At 60.6% G+C, this 14,266-nt stretch overlaps 1 protein-coding gene across 1 annotated transcript; it reads right to left on the reverse strand.

Moving 5' to 3' along the window:
* Positions 1 to 1,847: 1,847 nt before the first annotated feature.
* On the reverse strand, positions 1,848 to 12,247 carry LOC141983412 (uncharacterized). The gene is made up of 4 exons (XM_074946526.1): positions 12,123 to 12,247; positions 6,563 to 7,239; positions 4,124 to 4,327; positions 1,848 to 3,025 (listed from the first exon to the last, which is right to left on the reverse strand). The coding sequence occupies exons 2-4, from the start codon at positions 7,098 to 7,100 to the stop codon at positions 1,980 to 1,982; spliced, it is 1,788 nt and encodes a 595-aa protein (XP_074802627.1). The 5' UTR covers positions 7,101 to 7,239; positions 12,123 to 12,247; the 3' UTR covers positions 1,848 to 1,979.
* Between the last annotated feature and the right edge of the window lie 2,019 nt (positions 12,248 to 14,266).

Genomic DNA, 14,266 nt, shown 5'->3' on the forward strand with positions numbered 1-14,266 from the left:
AGTTCTAAGGGTATGACGCGGGCACCAGCCAGTGTGTTAAGAGATGTTCCACCTGGAAAAAGAGTTGATGGAGTTCCCAGTCTGCTCGAGAGCTATTTGGGAACACGGAGCATTGTATAAGGGAACAGGCGTGTGCAGAGCAGGATCCATCAGGCCAATGACTCGCCCTCAGCTGGATTCACACCATCCTGCCCATCAGCCCTCTGGTCAGGAAAGCCCGCGCCCCGGTAGCCATCCACTCACCCATTGTCCTCCGGCCACCGACCAGCCTGCCCCAGGAGAGCCTGGGGGAAGGAGCTGCAGGGAGAAGCTGCCAATGCAAAGAGGCATTTCGGAGCCAGAGGACGGGCATCTAAAGTGGTACTAAATATTAACCAAGAATGGGCGCAGTGCCCATCCCCCCAGCTTTAACCAGCACTGAGTCCACACACAGGCTTGGGTTTGGGTTTTTTTTTTTAAAACAGAAGTTTATGGTTATATGCAAATTAGGTTATTAAATGATTTGCATAAAATGTTCTCGCAGGACAGCGACTATTCCTAATTCCCCTTCCCCCCCAGAAAGTAGCGACCCTACTCAGCCTAGCGCACTTGCACATCTGCCCCCTGCTGGCAGGCACATGCCCCGGGTCACACATACACGCACCTCCCAGATGGAGGAGTGCAGCATTTCCATGCAGCCACCCCACCCCCCCCCAGCCGTGTCTTAAAATAGCTCCCCCCCCCTCCGGCTCACATGCACACGCCCCCCCAACACAAGCATCTCTCCTAAATGCACGACAGACACGCACCCTCCCACCCCTGCTCGGACTCACCTCCCCGTGCGCTCACACACACACACACACACACGTACGTGCACTCAGCCCCCACCCCCAGCCACTCCTGCTCGTACAAGTGCGCCGCTGCCTGATTGTCCCTGTGCCCCCAACGTGCCCTGCCGGGCAGTCACACACTCCTGTGCACACACCTCTTGGGTGCAATCACAGCCAGTCACTTACACCCCTCTCACTCTCACACACACACAGCATGCCCCCCTGCATTCACACGTTGCCATCCTGAGCACAGCTGGCTCTCCCCCCTGGCCACAGACATTCAGCTGTGTGTGCACACATCCTGTGTACATGGAGTGTGCACTAACACCCTCCCACTGCTCAGACAGACACCACCTTCACAAGCACACATGCTCACGCTCATGCCATGGACACCACCCCTCCTACGCCCCCTGGCAACCAATCACAGCCTCCCAGGGCTGCTCACACTCACATACACCCCTCCATTCCCAAACAAATCCCCCTGCCACATGACTGCCTCATTCACACACACTGGACTCGTGTACACACGCACAATGCAGTACATGCTCACCCACTTGCACTCAGACACGCACCACTGCGGCCTTACACACTTCCCACTGCACACCAGCCCTGCAGAGCTCTCCCGTACATGTGCCACATGCTCACACCCGTGCATTGCTTACACATCTGCCACTGCAAGTTCACAAGTACATGCATTCACCCCCCCACACACATCTGTGGTCCTGCCTGCAGCCCATACATTCACACCCCATTCTCACTGACATGCACACCACAGGCTCGCACACTTCTCCCCACATGTCCCACAAACACACACACACACACACACGCCTTCCCCCCCCCCGGAGAGGTGCTGGTGCAGACACTCAAACTGCACCCACACCTGCCATAAAAACTTACACCGGCATTGTCGATTCCCCAGCTCTCACACACGCACCGACGTGTTTGCACACCAGGCATATTCCCAAATGGTTCTCTCTCCCCCCCGCCGCACACACGCCTCCAGCACACACACGCAGCCCCTGTAGCAGGCATCCCCCCCCACCACACTCACCCCTGCCCTGCCATGTCCAGGCGCACGCTGCGTGCCCACCCCGTGCACTCGCCCCCTGGCTCCGGGAGGGCTGTCCACACACCATGTCCGTCACTGGAATTGACAGCCCCCAGCCACTCCTAGCTATTGGTCAGGAAGAGGCGTCTGTGTTTGGAGGCGGAGCCGCGCGGCCGGCCCCGGCGCCGCCCCCGCCCCCGGCTGCCATAGGGGTTCCTGCTGGCCATGGCGCTCTCTCCCCAGCCGGCGCTGCCCAGGGTCGGCCCGGGGAAGCTGACTTCCGCTTTGGGCGGCTGGTCTAAGAGCCCGCCGGCCTCGGCCTCGGCGGGCGGGGCCTGGCTCTGGCGCGCGCTGGCCCGCTCCTGCCGTAGGTAGCGCAGCTCGTCCCGGATGTCCGTCAGGACGCCCAGCAGGCGGAACTGCAGCTCCCTGTCCCGCGCCCGCTCCTCGCGCTGCGTGGCCCGCTCCTCCTGCCACATGGCCAGCTCCTGGTGGTACAGCTGGTCCCACTGCTCCTCCAGGTCCAGCAGGCGGTGGATGTTAGTCCTCCAGCTCTCCCTCCTGCCCTCCCGCAGCCAAGAGCAGCCCAGGCCCCGCGAGGGCGGCACCGGGGCAGGGGGCTGGTCCTCCTGAGGCGAGGCGGAGGAGGGCAGGGACTCCTCGGTGAGCGCGCCATGCAGCGGGGAGCGCACCTGCTGCTGCTGCTGCTGCTGCTCCTCCTCCTGCTGCTGCTTCTCCCCCCACGTGGGCCCCATCAGTACCCTGGGCAAGGAGCCCACCTCGGGGCCCCGGCTGCCCTCCTCCTCTTCCGGCTGGGAGGCGTCCAGCACCCTGCCCAAGGAGGGGAGGTCGGAGACCCCTTCGTGGGCCCAGTCTGCGTGAGCGTCCACGTGGTTGAGCGTATCCTCGGGGAGGGAGCTCATGGAGCCCTGGGAATTGCACCGGCGGATGAGCATGGCCTGCCGGGATGCCTTCGCGCTTTCCTCGGCCGACAGCTGGGGCTCCGGGCCAGGCTGAAGGCCCATCGCTGCGCCGGGGCACCCGTCCACCTCCTGGCCTTCCCGCTCTTCTTCCTCCGACATGGAGGCGTAGGAGACGAGGGACTCGTTTCTCAGAGGCGGGGACATGGCCGACATCTCTGGAGTTCGCAGCTCCGGCCCTGATTCGGCTGAAACAGAAGAGAAGCTAGCAGGTAAGTCTATCTGCTTCACTGTCTGTGGTGCCATGCATTAGATTCCCAATTGGTCCCCTCTCCCCACATCCCTGGGAACACCCCAGGATCATCTTCTTACTAAAAATCCACTCAAAGCAGCCACAGACACACAGACCCCTGGCAGGGCTGCACGGGCGCTGCTCAGACCCACCAGGAACGTTCAGTATCCTTTCCTAACAGCAGCCAGAACCTGCTACTTTGCTGGCAGGTGTAAGAAGCCTGCGGTAGCAGATATGGGAGAATCTGGCCCCGCAGTGGGAGTCTCCTCCTAAACCCCAATACTTTGAGGCTGTCTTGAGCCCTGAACCATGAGGTTGTTACATCCCTTCCAATTTATTTTTGAAGATTAAGTCGGATAATGCTGGCTAGTTTGGTCATCCATATAGATGCTCACTCTATCTTGGAATCTTGCTAAATTCTTGACCTCAACAATATCCAGTGGCAGTGAGTTCCACAGGCTACTTGTGTGCTGCAGGAAAAATGTTTATTGTCTAGGATCAGATTGAAATTTGCTGCCTTTTCGTTTCATTGACCATCTCCTTGTTCTTGTGTTAGGAGACCTGGACACTAGAGGGCAGGAGCACTGGAATAGTCACCCACAGTTTGAGCACTGTGAATGCACAAGTGTTTGCCCTGAAGCTAACCACTGGGGTGTTCGAAGCGGACAGTGGAGACACATCCTTGCAAAGAGTTTCTCCAGGAGTGCATGGAGGTCTGAGATTTGACTATGGGGCGCTACTCCATTCCGGGTGTAACTTCACTGGGGCTACGTAATGGACATGCTTGGCCCAGGTTCTCAGAGTCACAATCATTTCACCATTTTTAACAACAAATGTAACCACTCCTTGGCCTTCAAAAGCATCCCCACCTCGGCGCCAGCACGTCACAAAAAAGTCATTATTAGTGTGATCATTTTCCCCATGCTCAGGAGCCTCTGGCTGAGCCTTTAACAGGCACCAGCCACTGCTTTCCCCAACTATCAAAGAGGCCTGTGCCCTGGACAGTCAGCCTGGCCTTCGCTGTGGCTACTGGCAGCTTCTCCATTACCCCTACCTGAACTGCTCTGCCCCTCGCCTCGGCTGTATTCACAGATCACAGAAGGGTCTGGACTCTGGACTGCGAGCCGAGGCACAGCGGAACCTTCCACGTCAGGCAAAGAAGAGGGCTGCCCGTTGGTGTCTATGTAGATGCTGGGGTGGCTCACTGCAGGCTGGAAGGACATGATCGATTGTTTGGACGCACCTGGGAAGAACAAGTCTGCAAGAGGAAGAGACGATTGACTTAAGAGGATAGCGACTATCATGCTATCACAGGCTAGGATTCCCCAAGGGACACATCCTATAGGACTTTTCATAGATCCCAAGGCCAAAAGGGACCATTGTGATCATCTGGTCTGACTGCCTGCACAGCCCAGGCCAGGGAACTGCCCCAAAATGATTCTTAGAGCAGATACTTTAGAAAAACATCCAACCTTGACTGAAAATTGTTAGTGAAGGAGAATCCACCACCACGCTTGGTCAATTCTTCCAACAGTTAATTACTCTCACCATTAAAAATGTGTGTGTCATTTCCAATCTGAATTTGTCTAGCTTAACCCAGCCGTTGGAATTGGGATGAACCCCACAGAGGCATGTAAAAATTACTCCAACAAACTACAGAACTTAAGTGAACTAGATGCTTTCTATAGGTTTTCAGAACGGCCCTATAAAATTCTATAGCAGGGATATCAGTCTCTCATCAGCGCTCCAGGACGGTCCAAAAACACCCTACAGAAAGATCAGGATTTTCTATGAAGTCCAACAGGATATTTCCATTGTGTTTTTATATAAGCCGTGTGTAGCCCAAAAACAGCCTGAATTTTTTACAGTATACATTTAAATTAATAATTTGTGCTTGTATGTCCCTCCTTCACCAAAAGCTAGTGATCTGATCTGATCTTAAAGGTGAGCAGCAAAGGGAACGAAAATTGGAGTTGGCCCCTTTTATTTATTTTTGGTCCTCTATAAAGTATAAAAGGCTGCCTGAAATGGTTCTTTAAACAAACAAAAACCCAAGGTTTTGTTTGTTTGACCTTCAACATATTGAGAATGTCCAGTCTGGTCTTTCCTGCTTTAGCGGTAGTTCCAGACATCTGGACTAGGAGCTCTCTCCATGTTTCGCTGAAGGAGGAGAGAGAGTCTTTAACCCTGAGGTTTCTCTCCCAAGTGTGTCTCATACACTTGAGTTAAATAGTGAGTAACAAAAAGCAAACAAAACAAAGAGTTTTAATCACTCTGGAAAAAAAATCACTCTCTCAATTAGGCCCCACTTCAAGGTACTTAAGCACATGCCTAACTTTAGCACCAAATCAGCAAAGCACTTAAGCACGTGCTTAACTTTAAGCAGTGCGGGTAAGTATAACTGAAGTCAAAGCATGTGCTTAAGTGCTTTGATTAACAGGGATGGCCTTGAGTATGTTTAAAAAGTTAGACAGGTGCATAAGTGCTTTGCTGAATCAGAGCCTTCATCAGGTGACTCTTGACATCACACAAATCATGCATGTTCCTTCAAGTTCTACAGTAGAGCAAAGAGTCTCACAGGAAAAAGAGACCAGAGGAAACCTACATTTCTAATGTAAAAACAAGCAGACTCCCTTGTGCCTCCCCATCCCCCACTTTTGGTTTTTGGGTGTGGGGGAAGAAACTTTTCAACCCTACTTGATACACCTGAGGACTTGTTGTCACTGCAGCGTTAACTCGAGTGCTGCCCAAATCCTGCCCACACCCAAAAGCCCTGACCTCCCGTTGGCTGGCTTATCCAAGGATAGAGGCTAAAGCTCAAGTGAGCACAGTGTGTCAGCAAGCGCAACCGCTCCGCACAGCTCCAGTGCTATTTCACAGTGGCACTGTTGACTCCGAAGAACACATACCCATGCAGTCAAAAGAGGGCACGAACCCATGATTTTCCCCCTTGCAAGTCACCTGTAAAAGGGATGCGATCAGGCTAGATGCAGCATTTAGAGGTTTTTAAAAACAAAAAAGTTTTACAAAACCGAAGAGCAACAGGAATATTTTCACCATTTTTTAAAAAAATTCCAGGGAAAGCTATTTCCTTTAGTTTGGCTATTTGAATATAAATATTTCCCAGCAGCCTTTGCCACCCAGACATGACAGTATTCTCCTACTGCAAGAAAACCCAAAAGGGAGACTGACTAGAAAAAAGGCAAAACTGACAAGTCTTTTTTCACTATCCTCTCTGAGCTAGCACAATAAGTAAATGTTCACCACGAACCAAGTCCCAGAGGGCCAGGGATTGGTTACATTACTGTTAGGTGAGGCTGATGTGTTCAGATGGTGACAACAGGATGGAAACAGATATTCATGAAAGCCCCTTTCCCTGGAGGAATGGTCTTCTGGCTCCATCCCCTTTACCCATAGACCTCCCTGGCCCTACCACCATTGTGAGCTCATGTGCATCAGACCTGCTATCAGAGAAACCCAAAGCTTAGCTCACCGGGGTCAAAGATGATCTCGGGCTCTGAATCATGGCTGGCCTGTAAGAAGGTAGAGGCCACCATCTTCTCCAGGGGAGTGAGGCGGGGTTTGTGGAGAGGCCCTCCTGCCCTGTTCATAGGGGGATGCTTCTTGGAGGTGATCTTCTTCTTCACGTCCAGCCGAAGGTCTCGCCACTTGTGCTTGAGGTCATCGATGGAGCGCTCCGTGTAGCCCAGGAAGTTGACCCGGCTCTGGATCTGGGTCCACAGCTGCTTCCGCCGCACAGGGTGAGCTCGGAGTGATTCGGAGCCGTAGAGGGCGCTGAAGTGCCGAACCACGTTCCAGACCAGAGTCTCTGTCTCGTCGTTGGAGAAATTGGCTTTCCTCTTCCGGCCAGATGTGGCCAACCCCTGGGAGGCCGCGGCAGAAGTGGAAGGGGCACAGTTGAACCTAGGCCCCCACTCCTCTCGGTCGGCTCCTGAGGAAAACATTGGGCTCCGGGACCCAGAGGGAGCCGAAGAAGGAGGAGCAGAAGCCAGAGCAGCTGAGGAATCCATGGTGCCAAGGGGAAAAAGGCCTGGAGCCAATCCTGCTCCGGGACACAAATCCGGACGGATATGGGTGGTCTGGGAGGATTAAAGAACTGCTCCAGAGTGCCAGGTGGTGGGGGAGACGCTCATCCCAGCTTGAAAGCACCTGAGAGAGGAGAAAAAGCCAGAGGTAAAGGCGGGCTGTCTCAGCACCCTCCTTAGACAATCCATCTTGTAGTGGAAGAGTTGATAACCCCCAGTTAGACCCATTAGCCCACTCCAAGCCTGGGATCCTCCGTGGGTGGAGAACCAGAGCCAACACCTGCTTGGTCAGACATGCATTACAGAAAAAAGACTAGCCCGTCCTGCTAAGCGCTCTGTGCCTCAGTTTCCACATGTGCGAATGGGGATAATACTGTACCCCTGCCTCACTGGGGAGTTGTGAGGACTGCAAGGTGCACAGAGACCATGGAGATGGGGACCAGCAAAGTACCGAAACAGCTGGATATCAGACCTGGTCCAAAATTGCCCAACAGAACCATGGTTTTCGGTCAGAAAACGCCCCTTTGTCAAAATCGAACCGTTCCACGGGAACCTGCTCATGCCAGCGAAATTTGGTTTAGAAAGGGGGAAAAACCGTGAAATCAAGCTTTTGGACAAGGCTTGAAATGGTCCCTTGAGACCTTAGCCGGGCGGAACGCTGCAATGTCTCGTTTCAAAGTGACTTCGTCTGGAATTTGTCTGGTTTTGTGATATTATGATTTCATTTGTAGATATTACTCCATAGGTTATAAAATAAAATATAAGCTATAGCGCACACATGCACCCATACTGTGTATACACATGCAGCCACAGAGCCCTACCATGCGCACAGGGCCAGGCCGTGCACGCGCGCACGCGCACACACACCCAGGGCCAGGCCGTGCGCGCGCGCACGCACGCACACTCACCCAGGGCCAGGCCGTGCGCGCGCGCACGCACACTCACCCAGGGCCAGGCCGTGCGCGCGCGCACGCACACACACACACACACCCAGGGCCAGGCCGTGCGCGTGCGCGTGCGCACGCACACACACACACCCCCCCCAGGGCCAGGCCATGCACGCGCGTGCGCACGCACACCCACCCAGGGCCAGGCCGCGCACGCGCGCGCGCACGCACACCCACCCACCCAGGGCCAGGCCGCGCACGCGCGCGCGCACGCACACCCACCCACCCAGGGCCATGCCGCGCACGCGCGCGCGCACGCACGCACCCACCCAGGGCCAGGCCGCGCACGCGCGCGCGCACGCACGCACCCACCCAGGGCCAGGCCGCGCACGCGCGCGCGCACGCACGCACCCACCCAGGGCCAGGCCGCGCACGCGCGCGCGCACACTCACCCAGGGCCAGGCCGCGCGCGCGCGCGCGCACACTCACCCAGGGCCAGGCCGTGCGCGCGCGCGCACACACACACACCCCCCCAGGGCCAGGCCGTGCGCGCGCGCACGCACACACACACACACACACCCAGGGCCAGGCCATGCACGCGCGTGCGCACGCACGCACACACACCCAGGGCCAGGCCGCGCACGCGCGTGCGCACGCACACCCACCCACCCAGGGCCAGGCCGCGCACGCGCGCGCGCGCGCACGCACCCACCCAGGGCCAGGCCGTGCGCGCGCGCACACACACACACCCCCCCCAGGGCCAGGCCATGCACGCGCGTGCGCACGCACACCCACCCACCCAGGGCCAGGCCGCGCACGCGCGCGCGCACGCACACCCACCCACCCAAGGCCAGGCCGCGCACGCGCGCGCGCACGCACGCACCCACCCAGGGCCAGGCCGCGCACGCGCACGCACGCACCCACCCAGGGCCAGGCCGCGCACGCGCGCGCGCACGCACGCACCCACCCAGGGCCAGGCCGCGCACGCGCGCGCGCACGCACGCACCCACCCAGGGCCAGGCCGCGCACGCGCGTGCGCACGCACGCACCCACCCAGGGCCAGGCCGCGCACGCGCGCGCGCACACTCACCCAGGGCCAGGCCGTGCGCGCGCGCGCGCACACTCACCCAGGGCCAGGCCGTGCGCGCGCGCGCACACACACACACCCCCCCAGGGCCAGGCCGTGCGCGCGCGCACGCACACACACACACACACACCCAGGGCCAGGCCATGCACGCGCGTGCGCACGCACGCACACACACCCAGGGCCAGGCCGCGCACGCGCGTGCGCACGCACACCCACCCACCCAGGGCCAGGCCGCGCACGCGCGCGCGCGCGCACGCACCCACCCAGGGCCAGGCCGTGCGCGCGCGCACACACACACACACACCCAGGGCCAGGCCATGCACGTGCGTGCGCACGCACACACACCCAGGGCCAGGCCGCGCACGCGCGTGCGCACGCACGCACACACACCCAGGGCCAGGCCGCGCACGCGCGCGCGCACGCACACCCACCCACCCAGGGCCAGGCCACGCACGCGCGCGCGCACGCACGCACCCACCCAGGGCCAGGCCGCGCACGCGCGCGCGCACGCACGCACCCACCCAGGGCCAGGCCGCGCACGCGCACGCACGCACACACACCCAGGGCCAGGCCGCGCACGCGCGTGCGCACGCACACCCACCCACCCAGGGCCAGGCCGCGCACGCGCCCACCCAGGGCCAGGCCGCGCACGCGCACGCACGCACCCACCCAGGGCCAGGCCATGCACGCGCGCACGCACACCCACCCAGGGCCAGGCCGCGCACGCGCGCGCGCACGCACACCCACCCACCCAGGGCCAGGCCGCGCACGCGCGCGCGCACGCACGCACCCACCCAGGGCCAGGCCGCGCACGCGCGCGCGCACGCACGCACCCACCCAGGGCCAGGCCGCGCACGCGCGCGCGCACGCACGCACCCACCCAGGGCCAGGCCGCGCGCACGCACGCACCCACCCAGGGCCAGGCCGCGCACGCGCGCGCGCACGCACCCACCCAGGGCCAGGCCGCGCACGCGCGCGCGCGCACACCCACCCACCCAGGGCCAGGCCGCGCACGCGCGCGCGCGCACACCCACCCACCCAGGGCCAGGCCGCGCACGCGCGCGCGCGCACACCCGCCCACCCACCCAGGGCCAGGCCGCGCACGCGCGCGCCCGCCCGCCCGCCCACCCACCCAGGGCCAGGCCGCGCACGCGCGCGCCCGCCCGCCCACCCAGGGGCAGGCCGCGCACGCGTGCGCCCGCCCGCCCACCCACCCACCCAGGGCCAGGCCGCGCACGCTCGCGCCCGCCCGCCCGCCCACCCAGGGCCAGGCCGCGCACGCTCACGCCCGCCCGCCCGCCCGCCCTCCCAGGGCCAGGCCGCGCACGCGCGCGCCCGCCCGCCCGCCCGCCCTCCCAGGGCCAGGCCGCGCACGCGCGCGCCCGCCCGCCCGCCCGCCCTCCCAGGGCCAGGCCGCGCACGCGCGCGCCCGCCCGCCCGCCCACCCAGGGCCAGGCCGCGCACGCGCGCGCCCGCCCGCCCGCCCACCCAGGGCCAGGCCGCGCACGCGCGCGCCCGCCCGCCCACCCAGGGCCAGGCCGCGCACGCGCGCGCCCGCCCGCCCACCCAGGGCCAGGCCGCGCACGCGCGCGCCCGCCCGCCCGCCCACCCACCCAGGGCCAGGCCGCGCACGCGCGCGCCCGCCCGCCCACCTACCCAGGGCCAGGCCATGCACGCGCGCGCGCACACACCCACCCAGGGCCAGGCCATGCACGCGCGCGCGCACACACCCACCCAGGGCCAGGCCGTGCACGCGCGCGCGCACACACCCACCCAGGGCCAGGCCGTGCGCGCGCGCACGCACACACCCACCCAGGGCCAGGCCGTGCACGCGTGCGCACACACAGGGCTATGCCGTGCACACACACAGGGCTATGCCGCACACACGCGTGCTCGCACACACGCACACAGGGCTGCCGTGCACACGCACACGCTTGCACACAGGGCTGCCGTGCACACGCACGCCTTCACATGCACACAGGGCTATGCCGTGCACACACACACACACACACACACTCTCCAAGCTCAACATTTTCTGCATACCACGGCCGGCTGGGGAGCTAATCTGCTCTGCTCTGCTCCCCCCCGCCCCAGCGCTGAGCCGCTCAGCGGCCTCCTGCGAGCGCAGCCCGCCCGGCTGGGGCCGGCCCCCCGCGCCCGGCCCCCCCGGGCTGCTCCTGCGGCAGCGGCGGGGCTGGCAGGCGGCAGCCTTTTGTTCGCTTCCCCCTCCCCCGCTCGGCGGGCCGGACCCAGCGGCGCGGCTGCGGTGGCAGGGCCGGACGGGGACGGGACGGGGACGGGGCTGCCCGGGGTGGGGGGGGACGGGACGGGACTCCTGGGCGCCCCCCCCACCCCGGGCAGGCCCTTCCCAGGGGCCGCCTGCACCGCCCCCTGCTGCCCCAGCCCCGCGCCCGGCGGCGGAGCGCGCCCAGCCCGCGGCGCCCCGGCCCCCGCCGAGGACAATGGGAGCCCCGGGCGGCCGGGCGGGCTCCGCGGTGCCGGAGCCGCCCCCCCCTCCGCCTGGCTCGGCTCCAGCCCGGCCGAGCCGCCGCCGCAGCAGGGAGAGGCGCGCGGAGCCCCCGGGGCCAGCCCGGCCGGCGGCTCAAGTTCTGGTGCCGCCGGGGAAGGGCCCTGCCCCCCGGGGCGGGGGGGGGAACCCCGGCCCCCTGCCGGGACCCGCGCTCCCGCCGCCTCTCCGGCCAGCGCCGCAGCCAGCGGGTCCCGCTGCGAGAGCGGGGGCCAGCGGCGAGAGCCTGCGTCGCCCCCCGGGCAGAGCTCGCGGCAGGCTCGGCTCCGCTCCCGGGGGCGGCCCGGACGGGGCGGCCCGGCCCGGCGCTTCGCCCTTGTCCGCGAACTCCCAGCCCCGCCGCTCGCCCCGTGCCCCGGCTGCTGGGGCCAAGCGGCCCCGCCGCGCCCGCTGCCCACGTCCCACCTGAGCAGGGCGCCCGGCGCCGGCGGCGGCGGCGCTCGGGTCCCCCCCGCGCCCGGCCGCAGGCTGGGCTCCGCGCCCCGGCTCCCCGCGCCCGCACTCACGGCGCTTGGCGCTGGGCGCTCCAGCTTCTTGGGCTAATGGCTCCTGACTCAGAGGAACTCGCCTTCATTTCCTCTGCCTCCGAGTGGCAGGCACGGCGAGCCGCCGGCGAGCCTGCTGCTGCCCTCTGCTGGCTCCCGACCCACGGAGGCTTGTTCTCCAGCGGGGGTGGTGGGGGGAGAGGTCAGCTACAGGGTTTGCTTGTTGGAGGCACCCTGCACACGGTCTAATACACGGACACACCCCGCCCCGCCCCCCGCTCCACCTTGGCTTGGCACAAATGCTGCCTTCTCCCTCCTCCTCTTTCTGCTTGGCTGAGTTCCCCAACACCGAAACCTGGGATGGAGCAGGTGGAAAGCAGCCCTCAGGCCAGGAGAGATGGCCTCTACTCTGGGCTCTGCTACAGCCTTCCTGTGTACCCTTGGCCACATCCCCTAGCCTCTCTGTGCTTCAGGCCCCCAGCGCGAAACTGGGGACAGTGATGCTCCCCTACCTCACAGGGAGCAGGTGAAGATTAACCCATAAATATCTGGGAGGAGGTGCTCAGATGAGGGGGGGGGGGAGCGTCTAGGCAGATAAAAAGATTGCAGTTACATGATGCAATTTTTCTCTGTTTCTGTATAGTTTTGTTTCTCTTATCTCCCAGCCCCAGTCTGTTATATCCACTTGTTGCATCCTGACACCTATATGGTGAACTCTCTAGGGCAACGAGTGTTTTCTGTGTTACTTCTCTGTGCAGCAGCTAGCACAATGGGCCGTGTGTCTTACATTCAAACAATATACAAGGAATAGCAGCTTTCATGTACACTAGATCCCCAAAATGTTTTATATAGAATTAAATAAAACAGATAAGATAAAAAATAACAGAAGGGGAGAGAAACTGAGTGTAGGAAAAGGAATCTGAGAACCTAGCAAGCTACACATGCAGTCCACCTAGGGAGAGCCTGGGCAGGATTTTTCCTGTTGCATACTCAAGATAGTTCAGTCCAAAGCTGACTGCAAAGAGTTACAAAGGGGTCTCACTAAACTGGGTGACTGGGCAACCACATGACAGATGAAATTCAGTGTTGATAAGTGCTAGATAATGCACACTGGGAAAAATAATTCCAACTATACATACAAAATAATGGGGCCTAAATTTGCTGTTACCACTCAAGAAAGTGATCTTGGCATCATTGTGGATAGTTCTCTGAAAATAACAGTCAAAAAAGCAAACAGAATGTTAGGTACCATTAGGAAAGGGATAGAAAATAAGACAGAAAATATCATAATGCCTCTATATAAATTCATGGTGCACCCACATCTTGAACATTGTGCCCGGTTCTGGTCACTCCATCTGAAAAAGGACAGAGTGGAACTGGAAAAGTTTCAGAGAACAGCAACAAAGATAATCAAGGGTATGGAATAGCTTCCATATGAGGAGATATTAAAAAGATTAGGGATGTTCATCTTAGAAAAGAGACAACTAAAGCAGGGTATGATAGAAGTCTATCAAATCATGAATGGTGTGGAAAAAGGGAATAGAGAAGTGTTTTATTTATCCACTTCCACAATACAAAAACTCGGGGTTACTCAATGAAATGAATAGGCAGCAGGTTGAAAACAAACAAAAGGAAGTATTTCTTCACACAATGCACAGTCAAGATGTGGAACTCATTGCCTGGGGATATTGTGAAAGCCAAAAGTATAACCGGGTTAAAAAAAAAAAAACTAGGTAAGTTCATGGAGGACAGCTCCATCAATGGCTATTAGTCAAGATGGCCAGGATGCACCTCACTCATCAATTGTCCCTGAACCTCTGACCGTCAGAAGCTGGGACTGAACCACAGGGATGGATCACTCACAATTGCCCTGTTCTGTTCATTCCTTCTGAAGCACCTGGCCACGGTTGGAAGACAGGATACAGGACTAGATGGACCATTGGTCTGATGAAGTATGGCCATTCTTATGTTCTATATCCAGTCCAAGATGGAGGTTCCCTTGGGAGAGTAGCTCACGATCTAAGAGATTGGTAGAGAAAGTCAGGGGATTTGGCTGAGATTTGAAAAGCAATGGCGAGCTGATAGGACAGAGGATTACGTGTTGTCTACACACACGTTAGAATCCATTTAACTACACCGATATCGTGAAAGTGGGAGAACCCTCC

This window comes from Natator depressus, chromosome 2, assembly GCF_965152275.1.
Source record: "Natator depressus isolate rNatDep1 chromosome 2, rNatDep2.hap1, whole genome shotgun sequence".
NCBI lineage: Eukaryota > Metazoa > Chordata > Testudines > Cheloniidae > Natator > Natator depressus.